The 23,565-nt window shown below is 38.0% G+C and overlaps 1 protein-coding gene across 4 annotated transcripts in view; it reads right to left on the minus strand.

The window, feature by feature from the left end:
• The window catches only part of FARS2 (phenylalanyl-tRNA synthetase 2, mitochondrial), a 255,244-nt gene that overhangs the window by 176,655 nt on the left and 55,024 nt on the right, over positions 1-23,565 (minus strand). For all 4 annotated transcript variants that reach the window (XM_062569999.1, XM_062570001.1, XM_062570000.1 and 1 more), the window contains 3 exons: positions 21,215-21,850; positions 11,151-11,310; positions 485-616 (listed from right to left, as the gene is read on the minus strand). In XM_062569999.1, coding sequence (XP_062425983.1) covers positions 485-616; positions 11,151-11,310; positions 21,215-21,832 — 910 coding nt within the window. In that variant the 5' untranslated portion in view covers positions 21,833-21,850. The remainder of the gene's footprint in view (positions 1-484; positions 617-11,150; positions 11,311-21,214; positions 21,851-23,565) is intronic.

Here is a 23,565-nt window from a genome sequence, read left to right on the forward strand (position 1 = left end):
AAACAAAACCAGAAAGCAACCTATTATTTACCCAACAACCCAGCAGCAGTATGAAAGATGTCACATTCCTCTCTCTACGCTTTAGATAATGGAACATTCTGAAAGTCCAAATATTAGGGGATGCTATTTGTTTATGACACTTAAATCTGAACTACAAGTGCACTTGACTTCTCTTGGAAGACAGAAAAATAGATGCACCAATTCATTAGCTTATCTTTTAACGCTGAGATTTATCTGTCTCCTCACCTCACAAAATAAAAGACAAACTTTTTGTTCACCGGCTCCAGCTCACTCACTCAGCTGACAGGTTGAAATCACCACATGCAAGGTCTGCCTTCCATCTGAGGACTATTTGTTGTTGCTGCTGCTGCTAACAGGGATGACTGTACTCACCAGGGAGTAGGGGGCATTTCAGACTGTGAAACTGACTGCACTAGAAGTGTTTGCTAACAGAGATGTGAATGAAGGAAAGGGGTTTCAGTACCTGAGTTAACTAGCTGTTGCTCCATGACCCCACAGCCCAGGACCTCCAGCCATTCTCCTTGGAAGTTGATCTCCATCTCAAAGGAAGGATGAGTAAACGGGAAGTAGCAGTCCACCCATCTGACTTGCAGTCCTGTAGCAGTGTTTAAAAAATAAATAAATAAATACAAATGGTGCATGTTTAAAAGGCCATCCCTCTAATCATCAGTAAAACTTGCTCTTCAGCTAATGACACCAATTACAGCAATCCAGACAAAACAAATAGCAAACAAACTAATTTACAACACTTGTGCAAGGCAATAAATCGTAAAACTTGTGGAAAAAAAATGACTATGTCTTTTCTAATATGAAAAACACTTTGTGCAATTCAAGCACACTTTGAAACCAAATCAATCATTTGTCAGACTCTAGCATCCACCTGGCACAGAATGAAAATGAGCCTGGATCATGGGAAGGTGGGTAATTTTGTTACTCTCTTATTCTTGAAATGACCAACTGCTCCTCACTGGAAAGGTAAAATCTTTAGTTTTTTGTTGGTATTTTACTGACCATTGAAGCAGATGATCAGTAAAACTTTTTTTTACTATTTTTTTATCCTTTTTTTTCATACACATCCATCAGAACCTATTTAAAATACAAAATGATTCCTTCTATATATGTTTAGATAGGAACATTAAAATGAACTGTTAATGCATGCACATACATGCTGAAGGCCCAAGCACACACAGAGTCCCCAAAGGGGACCGATATCCTATTCTGGAGCTTGGTGGACGCAGAGTGGAACTCTCTGTGGATGCGAAGTGCAAGGGAGCAGCGGTAGTCCATAACTTGCTCTGCTCCCCTCCTCTTTGCACCTCTGAAGTACCACTGAGGAACGCTAGGCAACATCTGGCATCACAGAGTAGGGCAGCAGAGCCAGGAGAGGGCAAGGCCTACAGTGACAGTGTTGCCAAATACAGAGGTGCTGTCAAGACCCACATTATATTTGATGGGTGTTAGTTCTTGTAATCATTTACGCAAGTTTTCTTTCTCTAAAGAGATTTTTCTAGTCATTAGGTTTGCAAGAGTTTCCGGTTTGGAAACATGAACCTTAAAAATCGAGAACTGAACTGCCATTATGGCCTTAGCCCTCAAGACCACTCTTCCCTTCAGTTAAATCAAATTCTAATCTGCTTTATGATCATTAACAATCAGACAGTCCTACTTTTAAAAATAATGGGTGGAGCAAAGATTGTTTAGGTAATGATAACTGTTAACCGCTCTGTTTTGTTTTCCTGGACTTTTTTGAAGAGAAACTTTAAACATAAAATTACACCATTTTTATTGAGAGATTCTCAAATTAAAACATTTTCTGTAGCCTGAAGGGTTAGATTTTCTGCGACCATTTCTGAAATATTAAATATGGCTACAGAAATATACACAATAAGTTCTAACAAATGCATGTATAGATAGCCAAAACAAAAGATCTGACAGTTATAAAGTACTTTGATGTACTCTATGAACTTTCAAATGGAGACGTAGATTTCAAAACATGTACATTGGTACTTCTAGATTTTCTTAAGAATAAACTTCAGAAAATTACATGAATGATAGAGTAGTGTTCTGATAGCTTTCATGCACACAATTCACAAAACTGAAATATTAGCAGTCAGACCATTCATAACTGTATTGTGACTTAAAGCAATCACTTCACTACTTGTTTATGGGTGTAACAATACAAAATATTACATAGATGAAATGCATCAACAATAGTACAGTATGTTAAAAATATACTTTTTAATTTCCTGATCTTTTCACAAATGCAGTTTAATCCTAGGCCTGAAGTACAACTTTGCACTCTCCATAAAGCTAAATACATACGAGATGTTTTCATTTAGTCTGCAAAATTTGCAACTGCAGCAAGAATGACAGTGAATATTCAAGTCATGTCATTCTCAATAACAGCATTCTGATGATGCTTTCTTTTTAATCCTCTGTTTACTTCAAAATGAAGTTTTGGGGGAAAAAAAGAAAGGATTTCTATGGTTTTCATTCTTAATTAAAATAAATTTTAATAAAAAACATTTAAAGATCTTTTTTCATTTTGACTTTTAATACATGTAGGTACTTTTCTTAAAGGATAGTTGTTTTAAATGCAAATAAGCAAACAAACAAAAAACCCAAATAAAAAACAAAACAAATCCACCAAGAAGAAACAAATTTGACCTTCACTTGTTCTCTAAATTAATAAATATGTCCATACGAGACAATAATTTTATTTACACAAGGTCCAGGACAATTGGGAAATACCTCTGTAGTTTATATTCAAGTGTTCTTTAAGACTTTGGGCTGTGTACGACTTTACTGCAAAGCAGAGGGTGCTCGGCTGTCTGCAAGATTAAGCCTTCTAACAGCATTCTATTGACTGTCACAGAACGAATGGGTACATTTATTATTTAGAAACAAAATATTGTCTTGGTGCTCAACATATTCCCAAAGAATAAAGCACTTTGCTCATTTTCAGCAAATTAAAACACAAAAGATTTAAAGGACTATGAGCATTAGGGCTTCTGTAGTCCTACATAATTTACCTGTTTAGGCTTAATTTTCTTCTTCTCAGACTATCCTCTACATGAACCTGGCAAAAAGTATTTTTTCTAGAAATTCTGGAAGATTGAGACATGCAAATCTGACTTAAAGCAGAGACACTTAATAGAATTTGGAATCTAATAAAATGTCTGATCATCAGCTATATATTAACTTCATTATTTCAAAGGGATTATTTATATTAGCGAGGGACATGAGCTCAGTTCACTGCGTCGCAGTGTCCAGGGGAGTCCTTCAGTGGATAAATTGAGCGTAACAGTCTAAGCACCGTGTCACCAATGAGTGAAGAAAACATGGCTAGTTATTGTTATTTTTAAGTAATGAATCCAGGTAAGGAAATGGATGTAGCTTGCACGCAAAAGTAAGGGTGTTACCAGATTTTAAGCTAAACTAGTAGCTGTCAGTGCTAGTCTAATTGAGTCTCATAATGAGAAAGGCTTGACCAAAGGCGCCCCCACCATACACACACGCAAAACTCAAACAAAACAACCCCCCTACACACACACCATTAAAAGCAGCCCATTGCTATGCCACAGCAGAGAAGCAACAAAGCCAGGGACCCAGATGGTCTTCACTAACCAGAAATTCTCTTTGTTCCCGTAAGGATTATTTTTACAGAGGGATTCTATGGGAGGAAAAGGGAAAAACTGCGAAGTGGAAGCTACTGAGCACAGAAGGTATTAAAACCTGTCCACTTGAGAAGTGTGGCAGTTCCCAAGTATTCTGCACTTCATTACTTCAGCTAATTCATCTCACTACAGCAGACGGGAGCTGGCTGACCATAAACCTACTTTAGCTCATGCTTTTCGGAAGTTATTAGCCAGACCCTTATGCCCTCAATAAAAGATTTTTCTTTTTTAAACCCCCTTACACTCATAGATCTCAGAGCACTCTGCCAAGGAGATGTCATCACAACAGAGTTAAAAGAAGAAAGATGAGAACAATGTGCTTGATTTTAAATACATTCAACAGCTATTCTATGAGAACTAACAACAGTGGTAATATTAGTTAAAGTGTGGTTTTATTCATCCTCCTGCCACCTCTCATAGGTGTCTAGGAATTTGGTAGATAATTAAAAAATGTAAACTGGGAAGAGAAAACTTTCTTGAAGAGAATCTAATAAAAATATTAAAACATAATTTAAAAAATGTAGAACGTCTTCAACTCACACTCAAAAATCACTATGACTAACTTTGAGCTCAAAGCCCTTTGACACTTCACCTGACTTCATTACAAGTTTATCTATTTTTCAAAACAACCATTGCTTAGTTCATTCATTCCTCCTAGCAGGATGATAAGAGACCTGATCATAAAGGCAGTACTCTCCAGAGGAAAAGGATGAACAGCTCAGCAACTGCATATTAACTACCTGGAAACATCCCAAATATGCCAATTAGCATATGCCACCTGGCCATTAATGAGGCCATAATCCACTGCCCAACATGAGGCATTTTTATTGCCATGAGTGACATGTGAATGATGGCAGCCCACGCCTGAGACTGCTGTCGGCTGAAATACCTGAGACTGATATTTCTATCTCCCAGTCAGCATTTTGCCAGCAGAACTTTCGGAGATGAGGAGGAAATCAGTGTGTGCTTTTTCACATCTTGCTTGCTGGGAGTCAAGCATCCAATTCCTAAAGATCCAAACAAGCGCTACTTTCACAGCAAAAATTGTTCTGCATTTCACGGGTTTTCCTCTTCCTGTATATCCCAACATGCAAAATCTTACATTTAGGCAATTGTAGAAGCAGAAATGCAGGTACATTTCTGGACAGAGGTTTGGGGGTGAGGGGAAAGGAGTTGAGTGGATTTTAGAATCCCTTATAAACAAAACCATTCTTAGGTACAAATAGGACCTTTAGCAAAGAATTGTGAAGAAAACATGTCTCTTAACACTAGCATCAGTGGAACAGCTGGGCACCCCAAATGAAGTTTAAATCATTTTCAGGAACTGGTCACTTAAAGGACATAAAAGTTGTGCAAAGCTATATCCAATTTTATATCTATCAGTGGATCTCTCCACAAAGATCATTGGATCTTCATAGCCTTTTTTCCTGCAGCAATCATTGATTCCATTAAAGTCAAAGTTTCTCATTTGCTTTATATTCATTTCCTGAGCCTAGTCATGAATAAACCAAATACAATACATATTTCTCAGGGCACTGTTAAGCAAAGTAAATGAACTATAAACTATACAGACATAAGTGAGTTGGTCAAGGTCAACTAAAGCAATGCTTTCTGAGTTACTATTTGCTCTGTCTTATTTAACAACTTCCCTAATGAGATAGAAATGAGGGCAACAGCTTGCTAGTTATATGTGTTCATTATAATACACTTGGAATTTACTGCAAACACTAGAAATAATAGGAGAGGTACAAGGCTCAGAAGCGTCAGCAAAAAGCAAAATGAGAATTTGTCTGAAAACAGTCCTTGGAAAGTAGTATATCTGAGGAAAAGAATAAGACATAAGTTATTTAATAACAAGAAATGAACTAGGACCTACTGCTTACAAATAAGAAAGATTTATTTGAAGACATGACTGTCAACAGAAACGTTGGCTGCAGTGATCGTAAGATCACAGTTTAAGATCCTAAGGGGTACGAGGAAGATAAATTACAAAACAAAGATCCTGGACTTCAGAAAAGTAGATTTCAACTTGCTCATGGAACTGTTATGAGAGATTCCCTGGAGCCTGCCTTTCAGGGCAAAGCAGCTGAGAGACCTTCAGAGACAGCCTTCTCAAAGCACAAGAGCAGTCTATCCCCTCAAACAGGAAACAGCTGGCAAAACATAAAACCAGCCTGGTTAAACAGTGAGCTATGGAGAGAGTTCAAACGCAAAAAGAAATGTAGGAGATGGAAAAGGGTACAGGCTCCTAAAGAGACAAACAGAAACATTACTCAGGCTAGTTAGAAAGGTAAAAACCCAGCTGGAGCTCAAAATGGCAGGAGACATCAAGAATAAGAAGATAGGTTTCCACAGGGAAGTCAGGGGCAAGCAGAAGTACAAGGAAGATGCAGGTCCTGCTGCTGACTGAGGCTGGCAAGCTAGTTACAAATGACACAACAGGCTGAAGCACTCAATGCCTTTTTTGCTTCAGTTTTCACATGTAAAACTAGTCTCCAAGTCCTGATTTCAAGAAACAAAAACAGAGAAACGATGAACCACTGATAGTAGAGGAGAGTTGAATTAGGGACCAGCTATACAAACTGGACATATATGAGTCAATGGGAGCTGATGAGACTCATTTGAGGTGCTAAGATAGTTGGCTGATATCACTGAGGATCATGGAGATCAGGGCAAGTCCCAGTGAAGAAGAGGGCAAATACTATATCTACCTACAAAAAGGCAAATAAAGAAGAACAGGGAAACTATAGAACAGTTAGTCTCTGGGAAAATTACAGAACCAGTCCTCATGAAAGTTATTCCCAGGCACAGATTTGGGATTTGGGAAAACTAACATGGACTTACCAAGGGTAAACCATGCTCAACCAACCTGACTGCCTTCTATGATGAAACAGCTTGCTTAGTGGATGAGAAGAGCGCTGTAAACATCAATTACCTTGATTTTAGCAATGCATTTGACAGTCTTCCAGAACATCCTTATTGGCAAGCTGGTAAGATATGAACAGGATAGGTGGACCACAAAACTGGCTATGTGGGCAGAAAACTGGCAGCGCTACCAAGAGTGGTGGTTAATGGCTCCAAGTTGAACAGACAGCTGGTTGCAAGCAGATTTCCTCAGTAGTCAGTGCTAGGTCTGATAATATTTAGTACCTCAATAAATGATCTGAATGGCAAAATTAAATGCACACCAAGTTTACAGATGACACCAAACTGGAAAGAGAGGTAGATAAGCCAGAAGGAAGAGCCAACATTCACAGAGACCTCAAAAGGCTAGAAGAATATGCCAACAAGAACTGCACGAGGTTTAACAAAGATAAACATCAAGTCCTGCACCTTGGATAGTGTAATCCCAAACTGCAGTACAAGCTAGAGTCTGACTGGTTAGGACGTAACCCTGCCAAAAGGGACCCAGGAGATAGCAAGCTGAGTGTGAGTTAGTAGTGAAGGCAAGCCACATCCTGGGCAGCATGAGCAAGAGCACAGGCTGCAGATTACAGGATGTGATTATTCCATGCTACTTGGCTCTTGTTAGGCCACAGCTGGAATAGTGTCCAGTTCTGGGCCCTTAATTCAAAAAACTACACTGAAAAGCTGAAGAGGGTCCAGTGGAGAGCCACCAAGATGACTGAAGGATTGGAGAACTTGACATACGAAGGAAGACAGAAAAAACTGTTTTGTTCAGCCTAGAGAAGAGAAAACTTGGCAGGAGGAGGGAGGAGGGAGGGAACTAATCACAGTCTTCCAATACTTAAAAAGTAGTTATAGAGAAGATGAAGGTACTCTTCTCACAAAGTGTCTTGGTGTGGTGACACAACAAGAGACAATGGGCACCAGTTGCTCCAGGGAAAAATCTGCCTGGATGCAAGAAAAAAAGAAAGCATGAATTGCTTCATCATGAAAGCAATTAACTATAGGAATAGATTCCTGAGAAAAGTGCCTGTTATCTTCCTTGCTGGAAATATTCAAGACCTGGTTTGACAGGGCCCTGGATAACCTAAGGCCTGATTTCAACAAACATTGGACCAGATGATCTCCAGAAGTACATCTAACCTACGCTTTTCCTCAATTCTAAAGAAGTCATGGCAAAAAATACGGTATTGGGTAGTAAATTGTAAGTCTGCAATCAGAAGGAAGGGGAGTGAATTTTGGCCTGTTTATGTAGAGCAACAAATCACAGAACCAGAACAAAGTAATTCTTTTCCTTTTGCCTTAGCAAGATTACTTCCAAATCTCTAGGGGTACAGAAAGCTTTGGGCAAACTACAGAAGGCTTAGAGGAAAAACTGGAGTTGGGGAAGACTGACCTAATGTGTGAGGAAAACTAAAACAGTTTACCTTGAATAGCCTGGTTACAAGTTAACTTAGATGAGACACAATTACTTCATTGCCAGATCTGAATGCAGAGATGAAAGTTCAAGTTAATTTTTACATTTTAAAAGTGTGTGCAGTATCTGCAGATAATAGAAGAAAATTAAGAAAGGTGATCTCTAGGCTGAATATTTGAAATAACTCCCTGACAGCAAGATCTCATGAAAGAAATGGAAAGAACATCACTTGCAGAATGCAAAATTAGGCAACACACACCATTAGAAAATGTAAGAAAAGGAACTGTCTTACATTGTCAAGAATTTAGGACACATGACTGCATGTTCTAGATCTTTGGCAAATCCAGGAAAAAAATAAAAAGACAATATACAGATGCAACTTTTAATGAAGTCTTTGACCTTCCATAACCTAGTGATTTTTAAGCAAATTTTGTTACATTATTTATTGGCAGGTACAGTCCACACTGAAGTCCTCAGTACTCCTGATAGTGCAGAGTAAGTCAGCTAAAGCAAAAGTGGCTCATTAAGTATTGTGTAAACCAAGCTTAAAGCAACACACATTTGGTATGTAATGAAAAAGGAAAAAAAAATAAAATTAAAAAAAAAAAAAGGTCAGTGAAATGGACGGTTAAACTCCAGAGTTCCTCAGTCTATCATGGACCTGAACTGGTAAAGTCACAGAAAAACACTGCAGAAGCACAGCGATCCAAGTTTAGAACTTCAGGCCTAAGCTACTTTATGCGTAACTAATTTGCATCTAACTCAATCTTCAATCTAAACAATCTGCCTGCAGGTAACAGAGTTGACTCTATTAAAACACAACATTTCAGTAGTTTTCTGTAGCTACATACATGCTATCCAGCTAGAATACATGTGACTTAACTGCAATATTCTGTGGACAGTTTGGGCTGTAAAGAATACAACTACAGTGAAGTATAAAAACAATAAAATTTTTGGTTTTAATAGAACATGAGGCCTTACAGAATATCCACAAGAAGAAAAATTACACAATTTTTCTAAAGAACAACAAATGCAGTAAAACAGATTCTTAGCTTTAATAATTTTCATGTCTCAGCTCCCTTAGATTTTTAATTTAAAAACATACCATAAAATGGAGAGTAAAATGAAAATTAAAAGATGAAAGCTGTCAAGAGAAATTTAGTTATGCATGCCCCAGGTCACTTGCACTGTACCCATCTTGAATGTCTACTGTCCAGTGTGAAGCTTGTTTCTGTGGGTACTGCTTTAAATTCCTGTTTTTATTGACAGCTTAAAAAAAGATCAAGATAGCAAAGGAGAGGTAGCTTCACATTTCCAAGAATGGAGGGGAAAAAAAAGATACAATCATATTCAAATCATTACCCCATCTCTGTGTTTCAGAAAAAGAGCATGTGAACAGAAGCAGAAAAGCCCTGCAATAAAAGGAAGGAACCTACTTTCAGCTTGCAGGTCTACAATCATTTTTTTAAAAATGTCTGTCTAGCCATTGTATGGACTGTAGAAGAATTAATAATAGGCAACATACTGAAGCTTAAAGTGCAGCATCTGTCAACAGTAACAGAAGAATGTCACTACAGCTTCAGATATCACTAATAACTCCCTCAAAATACTCTCTTTAACAGCACCCTGAGCATCTGAGGCACTGATCTAAAAATATCACTATTCTTATTACTCACTTTGATCCCAATTTTGTATGTTTCAAAAGGCTGCTGGTAAGTAAAATACTATCATAAGAAAAAGTAAAGTCAGGAAGTTAAAAAAATTTCCTTCCAAGTGGGATAGAACTGGTAAAAGTTCTCGTTGTTGTAAATTCAGCATTAGAATTTCAGAAGAAAATTCAAGCAGTCATATATAGGACTTGATACTATCATCAATCCACTCTTGAAACTACCACTGTAAATTCAGCAGGCATCTTAAAAGAGCTTTGAAAGTAGCCTGCACATCCCACACATTCTAATACTATCCAGTATTTCCTCAAAAAAAAAAAAAAAAAAAAAAGAATCAGTTCAGAAGACCAGCCTCCTTGCCAGTACATAGCATTAACATATCAATTTTAGCTCAGGCCATTTATAAACTCAGTTACAGAAACAGAAAGCAGGTATTTCTAAGAAGAGAATAATATTTCATTCTTACACACAGACATCTATTACCCTTCCTTACTCTAAATACCAAACAACAATTATTTTTCAGCTTTGTGCTAACTTGGCAAAGACTGCCTCCCCTCAGCTAAGAGGTTTAATATATTTGCGTGAGAGTAATGCTCGTGGCACTTTGTGCACATATGCAGCAAAGTATGTGCATGCAGCTACGTCTTCTCCTGTCAAGTCCCATGCTGCTAGCATGAGATTTGTTCATCGCCTGCCGCCCTCCCACTGCGGTGCCCAGCTCTCAGACAGTCCCAGGTGTCACACCACAGCTCCTCTCTACCTCCAGGCAGCGCCTGGTAGGCAACATACCCGCTGGGGACGAGGGAGGCTCACAAGGACAAGGGAGAGGGGCATCCGCACAGGCTTGTGCTGTGGTTGGAACTGCCTCTCATTGTAAGACCCACGTTGACATTACATAATACATCTTCTCTAATACCTGTCTTCTGCCACATGTGAGCCTGTAGTGAGGTCTGGCACATGTCCTCACCTGTATGCACATCCACCATATTACCCTGACACACTGGACATCAAACCTCTTCACGAATGTCTGACTCAACACAACGTGGTATACACCAGTATTCAGGAAATCAAGAGGAATGTGTACTGCCTGAATGGCTCTCCTTAGTGATTTTACAAAACTGTGCACATAATACAATTAAAAAAAAAAAAAAAAAAACACATTACAGCTGAAAAGTCAATCAATAGCAAGATACTCTGACATTAAAAGATACTTGAATGGACCTCTTTGACCAAACTTATGACAAAAATGTAACAGTCAAAAATAAAACTGAAACTTTTATTACTATTACTATATACACTACCATACTCATTTTTCTTTTTTTAAAAAAGGCTCTTTCAGTAACACCAGCTATCAATATCACCTCTAACCTTCTTGGTTTTACTATGCAGCAACACCAGTCTCAAAGGACTGGATTCCTACCTGTGCATCAGCAGTCCAGGCAAAAAGGTGCAAGAACCTACCGTCACCAAAGATGTGAGTCATGAGCTTCATGAGCACTTGCTTCAGATTGAACTCCACCAGCCTCACTGCCTCCATGGTATGAGATTCTTGCTTGTGCGCAGTGCGATGACCTTGCTCAAACAACTGGAAATCTTCACCATCTTTAACACTGCAGAACAACTAGAACAGAAACACAAGAATACTAGTGTTCTATATTCATGGCTTAAAATGAAAACAGCAAAGATCTCAAATGGAGTTTTATTGATTTAAGTAGCAATCTCATCTGCTAAGTCTGCAGCACAAAATACAAATGCAAAGAGTGTGATTTTACACAAATTCTGTTCACTAAACAAAAGATGAACTATTAAAAGAACAGAAATATTCAATCAATAACATTTGTTTTATTTCTATACCACTTCAATACTAATGATTAACTACAAGGAAGTATTAATTTATAAAGGAAACAAATCTCTTTAGGGTAAATGATTTTTTTGGAAATTCTGTTACTCTGAAAGCCAGAACAAAGTACATTGTATAGTATATCTAAACTATATTCCAAAAGCTATAATACACAATAGCATTAATCACTGCTTAGACGTTTTTTAATATTTAGTTTTTTCTAAAAGAAATACAAAAAAATCTGTATTTTGCTAATTTTTATCTGCAGTCAAATTAATTTTTACATAGAACTTGGTCCCATAGAACGGGACTTCAAACTGTCTACGTCTGATTTATCTGCAGTACGCTACATTCCTACAAGGGCTACCATCTTCCTGAGTTTCTTTTGACACATCACCTTTCTGTGCACCCAAATTTTGCCCATGTGGAATTTAAGGGTTTGCGGTCTTGGTGTGGTGTTTTCAGATTAATTACAAAGCACGTGGTCAGGTGATCCACTGCGTTTGGGATGTGACAAACTTGCTGTGCCTGTAGATGCTGCTCTCCATCACATCTGAGCAAATAAAAGTTGCCTGGTGATATATTTCTGTCCGGGAAATCCCAGATAGGTATGTACCGGCAATTCTAATTTCTCTCAAAGATGCAAATAAACCATTCCTGTTAAGTTATGTCATTAAAGAGTCTGTCTTGGGGAGATAGACAGTTTTATACTGTGAAGAGGACTCATGGTGGAAATTCTTACAACTATACACAAAATACGAATTATGGAGGCCAGGGGGAGTTAACTGGGAAAGTGTTTCTACTGACTTTCCCCATCCTCCTCCTCCACCTTTCTACCTTCAACCAATCACAGACACCAGAAAATTGTGTTTTCAGATTCTGCTCACAGGAAGTCTCCTAACATAACTAACTCTTATTCAAGAGATGCCATGAATAGTGTGTAACTGTAATTCCTGGACACATATAGAATTTGTTGCTTTGATTCCAGTTTGACTTCTTTAGAGCACAAAATGGTTTTGAAAATTCAAACGAACCTCCGGTAACCTACCAAAGCTGTTCACAATTAATTTAGACTAATTTATATTTCTCACAGATACAATGCTGTGTAGAAGGAGCTTGAGTTTACAGAGCAGGCAAACTAGCAACGAATGGGCACAGGGAATTAAAAAAAAGAAATTGCATCTAATTACATCTCCTTAGTGCACTGCAGAAAAACACAAAAAAAAGGAGTAAGAAAAATACAGAATAAAATGACTATTCATCAGTCAAAGAAAAATGCTGCTACTAATCTAAAGGCAGCAGCTTGACGAAACCAGGTTTTACACTTTTAAACAATAGATTCTTTATTCAAATGCTCACCTAAAGGATTAAAGCCCCTCCTTCTTGCTGGCATTTTCCGCACTGCTTGCAAGAGGCATATGACAGCCACCCTGCTAACTAATTTACTGTCAGCAGGGCAGATCAGTCACCCTAACATTTGGTGTTGAAAGCCGGAGGGTATTCACAAGAGCCAGCTTTAGCCTGGCGAGGCTAATCCGCTCAGTCTCCCTCCGCAGGGAGGGACAAGCTCCGTACCCAGCAGCCGTCTGCAGCGGCTAAACTAGGCTCCCGCTCTGAAATGCCCCTCTACACGTCCCTATTTCGTGTCTGTCGACTGAGGAGACTACTGTAAACCAAAAATACCCTCCTGCTCACAGAGGTTTTTCCCTTTTGCACTAGAATACACCATGTTTATAAATTAGACCATGTAATTTCTCTCCATTTACCAGTATTTTAGGACAGGAAGCTCCTTTCTTCCTTTTCCACTTTACTCTTCCCCCACCCCCAAGCTCGAGACAGGTTGCTTACAACACTGGAAGGAAGGGGCTGTCTGGGCAGCAAATCCACGCAGCGTTTGTGTAACTGCACGAGAGTACTCTATTCCTGAAATGCTGCTATTGCAATTACTTTCTGAAGCAAAAATCTACTTCTGTAGGTTTTCCTGTATCAGCTATGACAGGAAAATTAGAGGAGAACCAGTTAAGTAGCCCTCTAATCTGCCAGGGTGCTCATCCTTCCTTGGGAGCCACGTGCATCCCCGAGCCGCCAGGGAAACGGACCTGCCTGAGAAGCCACCCAGGAGAAGGGAGGAAAAGGAGAGAAGTTAAACCAGTTGAGCTCCTTTCTGGGGTCAGTTCCCTTGCGGCACCAGGAGTCGGGCGGGCGCACGGGACAGGGCAGCTGTCCCTGCGTCCAGCTGTGCCTGCTCACCCGGGATGCGAAACCCCAGCCGCCAGGGAGTCACTCAAAGCAAGGAGTAATGAAATAGCCACCTCTCAGCCCCTGGCTCATTTTGTACCTTCTTCATAGCTCTCTTAAGTCCAGGACAACTGTGGACACAGTTCTAGTGAGAAAAAAAGTGCCTTGTAGTTGTATTGTTTATCCTTTTTTTTCTGCTGACAAATATTCCTTAGTCAGTAGAGGCAGTTTTAAACTGATATAACCAATTTCATCACTGTGATGATTGAACTGTGCTAAGCAGATGCCTTGGGTGAGAAACACCATAACCCTTCTATACACACAAAGCCAAGAAAGCAAATGTTTCACTCAAATGAAGAATGATTTGCATATTGCCTCACCATGTAGAAGAAAAAATAATTAATGATTTTGAGGATTTATTAATAATTTCCAGGATTTAACAGCATATCTGTCTGATGCTACATTACAAAGGAGAAGGGAAGCAAAGTGACCTTACCATCTGGTATGACCTTTACCAGTCACATTAGGGCAGCTCCTAATAAGAATAAAGTCAAATTTGGTGACCTATAGTAGCCAGAAGATACTAATTTTTAGTTAGACAAATAAATGCTCCCTCAAAAGCACTTTACTGTATTTCTCAGCCTGGCATGGACTGAAGGAGTCACATGTGTGTTTTCAGCAAAGATCCTAACATCTTTAAAATCATTTGACAGACTTTTTTTTTTTTTAACTCACATCACTTCATTATTCACACACTTAGGATTCAGATCAAGTTTAAGTTTCTCCTAACAGGATGCTGACACTTGTATTAAGTTTCAGATCAGAAAGATCTATTTAAGCACTTGTCTTTCGACAATGCAGTTGTGCATTATTCCTGTCAGTCACGCACACTCCAGTATTAAAATAATGAATACCTAATGCTCACATTCTCATCTTCACAAAACAAACCAGCACCTAAAACTAGCTCCACAAGAGGATCTGCATGTGCCAACGCTCAATGTTGCCATACCTAATACATTTTGACTCACTAGCCTTGACAAATATCCCTATAAATAAACAAACAGCTGCACTCTAAATCCACTTACAAATAGTAAAACCACTTCCACAACATTTTAAATTTCCTGTAACACTTAACTGATGGATTACTAATGATGCTTATTTGAAGATGGCTCATCAAAAGGAAAACTTACTGCCAGGCCCAATGAGCCTCCAACACAATGAAACTTTTAAACCTTCCCCCAATCAAGGCAGTTTCACATGCTAAAGAGATACACAGGCCATCAGCTGAATAGCAGGACACTCTTTACTGCATATCAGTAAGCCTTAGTTTTGGGAGAAAATGGCAAAAATCACTTAAGATGGCCACTTGCATGGTGGTCATCTTAATTTCTGGAGCTTTCAGTTTTCAGACCTCTCATTTCTGTTTTGGATGTTTGTTTTGGTTTTTCTTTCTTGATCTAAACAAGTGTTTCTGCACAAATTAAATCATCGCTTTATTTTAAGATGTCTTTGGACAGTAAAGGAAAAGCAACATTGGTACACAGAATCAGTTATAACAAGATACATATGATGATTTCTGTTCATGTGGGAAAGGGAATTCCTTTATTTTTAAGCACCCTAGACTTTCTAAATACGCCAATTGACATATTTTGCTCTTTCTTTTCCTGCTCAATTTAAATATTGCAGTGAACAGATTTAGCTGATTTATTCTGAGATGCAAAGTTAGAATTTCTTTTATCTGAATGAAAAACAGTGCAAAACAAAGTTGTACATTTGATTTATATAGAGGCTTTGCAACAAAAGGCACACTAGTGGCTTCCAACTTTTTGGACCAGGGGCGACTATGAAAAATCTCACAGACCATCTGATCCCCTCTACTGTAAAACGTTCAAGTAAAGAGGACACAAATACAAAGTGGCTCCTCGGAGGAGTGAGGCTCTACTTATTTGGGCATGATTTGCACAACACAACTTGGAAAATGCCGATGTTGGTGAACCCAAGTTCACTAGTTGGGCAGCCCGCAGCATGAGGGAAGGCAGTTCCACCTGAACTAACCATACCTTTTATCCAGATCACTTAGACCAATTTCAACCTCAGGAATAAACTCATACCAGAACTTGAAGAATATTCTAGCAAGATAGTGCTATTCTTTTTCTTAATATGGGGGAGCTAGTTCAGATATCCAGCTCGTGCAGGTCATGAGGAAAAGGATTACCTCTCAGGTTGTTTGGGACCAGTGCTGTACTTGCAACTGACGTCTCAAACTCCATCCTGAAGGCAACAGCACCCAAAGCTGGCGTAACACATCAGTGGGATACTCAGCTTGATGAGCAAATGGACACACTCTGCACCACTTGCCATATCTGGATGTGTATAAGATGTTGGTCCAGCAACTGTTGGCATGCAGTGGTATCATCAAGTAACAGCACAAGCATGGATCCACTGTAAGGAGATGTCTGGGAGATGTCCACCCTAAAATAAAATTAGTTTCACCATTTCCACCTACAGCAGAAAGCTGTCTGGATTCCAGTCTGCCCAAATTCCCCCTGATTCAAAAATACTAAGACACTGTAAGAGATAAATGCCCTCAATTAAAGGGACTGGTAACCCAGGCCATGACTCTCCATGGTAGTCTCATCTGGCTAGACCTTCACTGACTCATTCTCCACAACCCTTAATGCCAGGGCTGAGGCACTGAATTGCACCATCCAAACCAGAAGAAACACAAAGAAAAGAACATATAGCCAGGCTGATTTCAGTGCCTCGTATCACTCCCCTGAGGAGCCTCTCTCTGTTTACAGGGTGTAGAAGGTACAGGAAGAGTAACTTCCCCAGGCCAATTGAGCCTTTATAAATAGTTGTTTGTTGATGTCCAACTAAATGTTGATGTTACAACCCTCAGCTATGTTAGCAGACAACAAGGTTTTAATATATCAACATTCTAGCACAGACTGTAAATTCTCCAAAACACTGTATGTAATATGCTGATCCCTGGAACACTATATATTTGTTCAAATTCCTTCACATATGAAGAGAAAAAAAGGTTTGGAAACAGGAGGGAGCAGAAGCACAGCGTTCGATGCTGCAGTAACAGATTTCACAAAAGCCAAACCTCCAGTAAGCACTAGAGTCTTGCAAGTAAAAGCCCAGTAAAGCATGCATTGACACACCAAAAAAAAAAAAAAAAAGGAAAAAAAGAGTAGGTTAATCTGATGTTCATGACTACCCCAAAGGGTAACAGGCAAACGCTTGAGTAAAATAGAAGGTAATATACATAAAACAGATAAAAATGAACTTTTTCTTTTCAAGACATAAAAAACATGGGCAAGTTGCACAGAAGTTGCACAGTACCAGTAAATTAGTACTCATTTATATGAATAAGACAAACACCTACATTACCTAGGCCAAGAGTCTTTACAATTCTAGATATAAATACTACAAAACTATGAAACGGTAACAGCTTTTTCCCCCAATGATATAGAACTGCAAAATTAGAAGCAATACATGGATGCCAACTATCTTTGCTTTGGAGGGCCAATCCTCACTTTTAACTGAAAGATTTACATGTCTCCATTGTGCCCAAGTTAAAAAACTGCCTTTTCTTCCAAAACCATTTCAATGGAGATTAAGAACATATCCCTACCACTTTTTCTCAGCTTTCAGATATTAGCATCAGTGTGCCTGATGACAGTATCATTTCCTCCATCTGAACAGTCTGGTATTGGCCTCTATTAGAAGGAGGTTACTGAATTAGAGGTGCAGTTCCTATGGTTTCATATCTATTCCCCTTAAAATTTATGTATAATTCAATATAGTCTATAAAATACCTTATGAAGAATCCCTTCAACACATAAACAAGGTTTGCTGTCAACTGAAAAATGTTACGTGATTGCCATTGGGTTTATATTGGCTCCCTCTGGTGGCTAAAATGCAAAAAGTGTAAATTAGTGTGGGTTTGTTTGTTTTAACTGTAGTAAATGAACTACACCCAGAGACCATCACACAGCGGAGAAATCATTTCTTTCACCTATCATCTAGGAAAATTTGCCAGTTCAAATCTGACTACAGCAGCAGCAATACTGCCAATTCAAAGGATGTTTCAAAAAGTCTTGCACAGCAGAAAGAAAAATCTATCGACACTTCAGGACACAAAGCATGCTGGCTTGCTTGTGGATGAAATTCCAAAAATTATACCATTTTGGAGTAATTGTAAAGGAAAATAAATTATTTTATGTCCAGACTTCAAAGCAGGTTTACAAGTGTAAATTTTACGCTTGTTTTACTAGTTCCTAACTCTTCTATATCTTACATTCATGTAATAATTTTGGAAAATATTTTAAATATACTGAAAATGTATTTGAACAGATCTTCAAATGTTCTGTGATATCAGTCCAAGATCATTTAAAGCAAAGTTTAAGACAAATGTCAGAATGAATTATTCTTGCATTTAACAATGAACTGGTTTAGAAAATAAAGAGTTTCTTCAGTATTTGAGTATTTGAACTTAATTCATATAAAGCTGAAAAAAAGCATCAGGTAATTGCCCATCTTGGAATCACAGACTACTTTTTTCTCTTGCAAAAATAAGCAATCATAATGAAAAATAGCACTACCCAAAGCAGTAAATAGCTCATCAGTACCTCACAGACTAAAACACAGTGAAAGTGTCAAACAGCTTCCTGTGATTTCTGCTTCCAGCTCGTTTTTCCAAAATACTGATTTTTAACTTTGATGCTAGTAAAAATTATGTTACAGTTTCCAGTCAAAGGGCAGAAGTTCTAACCCAGTCTTGACTACAGAATTTAGTATCTGTAAGGAACAGACACTCTTCCACATCTTTCTTATCCTATCGCAGGGGGAATTACCCCTGAGGCAGAACTATCTTTTTTCCCCACTTCCAAACTGAGACTTCAAATTCTTATAAACTCAAGTTCCTATAAAATTATCGTGAGGTTTTGGGGTTTTTTTCTTCTTTTCCAATTTCGTGGTCACTTTCAGTGGAATAAAATATATAAATATAAAAGTAATAATTAATATATTAACATTTAATAATTTTAAATATGTAAGTCAAAAGAACAAAATAAAGCAATGAACAGACTACAACACACAAAATGACTCTACTGGATATAAAATGAAATCTGCCTAGCACTGCGTTGAAATGCTTGCGACTAAGAGTTAACAGTTTTCCCTTTAGTTTAATAGCTTATCCTCAGTATTGTGCAAATTTCCTCACGGCCACAGCTTACAAAATGGTTATGAATGAAAAGTCTGAGATGAAGACAACAGGCCTTGACAGTCACACATTTCTGTTCAGTGGGTTGTAATTTAAACATGAGTATAAATAAATGAATATAAAAATATTTTTCTCATACAGTATTACCTCCATTTAATCTTTTTTCTGCTCAGACAGTTCCTTCTAGTATTACTCACATTTGTGGGTGATTTCAAACAAACAACTAGAACACAAAACACAAAAAGAGTCTCCAGTAAAACTGCAGAATTACACGTTCTATTTTTTCATAAGGTTCTTGGATGATACTTGTACGTTTTTGCACATGACAAGATTTTCTCAGGGTTCAGTCTTCAATGGGTAGCTTTAGAGCATGCTCATGCCTAAAACTTACACGGGTTTCCAATAAACAAAACTTAACATGCTCTGTACTATGCCACTATCCTCTGTTCATTCGTACAGAGCCTTTAGGATTTTTCATAGACAAGACAGTACACAATAGCCACTTTATTTAGCACATAGCTCAACTTCAAATTCATCAGATATTGACATTCTCCAGTAACATCTCAATCATTCTCTTGAAAAAAAGAGAAGAGAACAATAAAGAAACAACCTATAATGCAATGAATCAGATCATTGTACTGTGTATCAGCAAACTTCTAGCTGGAAGGTTATCAGTGAAATTTTCTGTAAGATTCTTCCCATTTATTACAGTCTTCTTATTATCCTACCCTTTATTTCATTTGTACAAGAAAAGAATATTCTGACAATGGGGACAAAATTTTAAGGGACGTATTTTTTAACAATTATTGAAATAATTAAATTAGTCACTCCCAGGTTCTCAGAAATTTCATCCCGTAAACAGTGTTGCTATTCTAATTTTGTGGCAGATATGGTGCCTTCTTTACATCTAAATGCCTGAATCTCTCCTGAGATGAAAAATCCAACATGAACTTAAAATTTTACAAAATGGCATTTTCATAATATTATATCATTTCATTCTTGCATATTATAATCATATTATAGCTAGATTATAAAACAGGTTACAATCAGGAACAGGCATGTGGAAAAGAGCAGCTAACAAATAAGAGGCAATAAATCTGCAAGATTTTCATTTCTTCATTACAAAAAAAGTGGTTGTCATTTGATACCATATAGCTTGCAGGACACCTTCACAGGCAGATACATTTTTAAAAGACAAGGAAGTGGCAGTGTAGTGAGAAAATGCGTATGTACATGGCATAAAACCTTACTCACCAGTTAGGAAAACACTGCTCTAAGTTTTCCCCACGTCTCCCTCAAGCATCAGGCTTCCCTGCCAAGCTCCTGTCATCCACTTGCAACCACGTTAAGAATGGTCTACATCTAAGTATTATTAGTATAGGTTCGTTTCAGTTTTACAAACGTGAATCTGGCAGTATTGCTACAAGCATACACAAATTATACCAATCAATTACTACTTGGAAAACAGTCTGGCTCATATTTACAGGCAATCAATGATAAAGGAGAATATTTAATGACACCCAAGCATCTGCAGTGCATACAAGTTGTGCCAACAAAATATATAAACTCCAGAGTCTTGGACATCTACCTAGAGCTCTTTAGCTGATGTCTCTGTTCTCAGCTGAGTTTACTGTGTATGTATTACATATCCATAACTATCACCTGTAACACATCCCCCCTTCAACACAGGTTGAGGATGAGATGAAGCATTGGACAATTCATTAGAAAGGACATCCATTCACAGAAGTTTGGAGCTATTAGAAGAATACAGACAATGGAATAGAAGTTGTACTCTGGATTGTAGCTGCAACTCTCATCTGTGAGTCCTTCCAGTGCTAACATGACAAAGTTTTACAATAAGATTACCTCACTGGAAGGACCTTCTGACAGAATTAAATTGAATTATGCAAATCAATAGCTGTGCCAGCTGTTTCCTTTCAGATACTGTTTTAATTTGCTAGCTTTCAACACTATTGTCCATTTTACACATTTTCCTGGAAATGTTTTTAGTTTTTTCAAATTCAACATTTTTCATCTGCATTTTTCTCAAATTATAAGTATTCTTACATGACCACTCACTTGACCCTTATCAACATACTGCATATCATCTATGTGACTATAACTTGTTTAAGTGCATGCACTTTGCTCAGAGCAAACACAAGATCATGCAACTTACCCAGAATTTCTTTCATCCCAACTATAGAGAGTTCATACCTCATGACAGGAGAAGAGTCGAACTCCTTCCATCTGATGAAAGACTGGGTAGTGAGTGCTGTCAATTGTATCACGGCGGTAGACATCTCCCACAGCCAGAAAGGCATCTAAACCTGAGTGTATCAAGTCCCACTGATGAGCTGATGTGTGTGCTCTTAGCATGTGATCACGATTCAAGTAATAGTTATCTTCTTTCTTTCTGCTGGCATGGTCTTGTGGGATAAGCAAGCTATCAAAATTCTGCTGTACTGTAACCACTGGAGAAAGACCATCATAGACAGAGAACAGTGGAGTTCCAAAACGTCCTATGTATTGCTTATAAAAGTGGTCCTTCACCTGCTCCTTAATTAGCCACAAAGGATGATGCTTTTTGTTGTGCAAGTTCTTCCCCACCTTGGAGAGAATCTTCTTTGTGACATTACTGTAGTCATCTCGAGGATAAGCTTTACCAAGCAGTTCCACAGTTTTTGAGGATGGTACGTTGGCAGCAAAATCAGAAGGTACAGATCTGGATGAAGAATGCCTTGAATGGGTGAGAGTTCGTCTTACCTTTACTTCCTGTGATAAAGCTGTTTTAGAATACTTAGCTACTCTCATGAATTTCCATAGCATTGCCATTGCAAACTCTCTCAGGATCTAGAGAAAGAAAAAGAAATTAAAAATTATAATCGGAAGTCTTGCTGGAGGAATTGCAAGCATCTCATAAGTGAAATCCAAGTATCTGTTTGATGAACAAGACAGAGTCCCAGTTATAAACAACTTTTTTTGGCTGGGGGGCAGGAGAGAAAGAAGGCTTGCAATCTTGCAATAGAATTTGTGGTAGGTTATCTTGCTCAATTACAAATCTTCTGCATCACAGTACTAGTATTAACAAAGCCAGACCTAGCCTTAATCCCATTCCAGATACTGCAACTCTTCATAGCTGAGAAAACATCTTTGTAATAGTCTTTTTCATTCAGTTAAAATATTAAGCAATCCAAAAACACTATGTACAAGAAAGTCAGAGATTTAACAATACCCTTCCTCAGTCAGGGACTTGCTTATAATAAAGTCCTAGGCAGTTACATATTGTTGTATTTTTGTTTCCTTATCATTAAAAAGCCTATGGAAGGAATTCCAGTAACCTCACAGCCTATTGCACAAGCAAAATGCCTGTGGCACACACTGTGCATCCATTGATATCTCCTACTTAATGTCAAACAAAACCAGTCTAACTTTTCAAATAATTATGCCACTATGTAAAAGCAGATGGCCAAACCACAAGGAATATATTTATATATAAACCAACATATCAATTTCACATATGAGCACTGCATGAGATTCTCAATGAAGATTCCACAAAGTGAGAAGTGATGTTAACATTTTGGAGTGAGCATGGAAATCTTCTAAGAATACCTCTTACTCTCACTGCTTGTACCATTACACAGTGGGAAGGCTTTACAATTTTCACAAAGGTGAATGAAAAGGTAAGATTCTGCAGAATCTCTAAACTGAACAGCAGATTTTTGACCAAAAAGCCATCTTTATACATCCATCCTGTTTAGAAACAGATTTTCTTTGTGCTTCATACATACATAGCTGCATTACTTTGTAGTGTTTGAAGAGGTAAGTCTGAAAACAAGAAGGAGTTTTGAGGGTTATGAAGCCTTCAGTCACTCTAACTGTGTGAGCTCTTTCTGAGAAGTAAAGCTGCTTGAACACATATAGGAAGGCTTCGAAAACATTAACACAGGTTCCAGTAAAGTAACTAAAAATCACATTACTTATGATGGAATAGGAACAGAGGGACATTAAAAGTGACTTGGGTATAGGGTTCCACTCCCAATAAACTGATTCATATTTCTCTAAGAAAACCAGAAAAGAAATCTTCAAAAAATACAGGGCCTCAGGTTTCCTCAGTGAAAGAATTTCATGTGAAAAAATTCTTAAAGAAATGCAGAAAGAAAGGAGATAGCAATGAATAAACTAATATCTTCAAGAGATAGCCTTCTACTTTTACAATTGGGTAACAGTACCTATCTTATCAAGCTTTCCAAGGAAACATAATAGAAACGTGTTAAACGTGAAGAAACAACAAGCTAAGATCATTTTTCATACTCTTGAGCTTCAAAACTACATATGAGTGAGCCTAGAACACACAGCCTCCAAAAATCAGATCTGTAAAACATAACAGGTATGCTCATATTTAGTTTCCTTTCCTCTGGCTTTTTATTGAATATTCTCCAGAGGTTTATTTTCTGAAGTAACTGTATGTCAATAACTCAAAATAAAGACAAGTTGAGTAGTAAGAAATTGAATTTGGCAGGGTAAGATTGCTAAATATTTGGTCTAAAAGCAAAAAGTTTTATAGA

This window comes from Rhea pennata, chromosome 2 (genome assembly GCF_028389875.1).
Source record: "Rhea pennata isolate bPtePen1 chromosome 2, bPtePen1.pri, whole genome shotgun sequence".
NCBI lineage: Eukaryota > Metazoa > Chordata > Aves > Rheiformes > Rheidae > Rhea > Rhea pennata.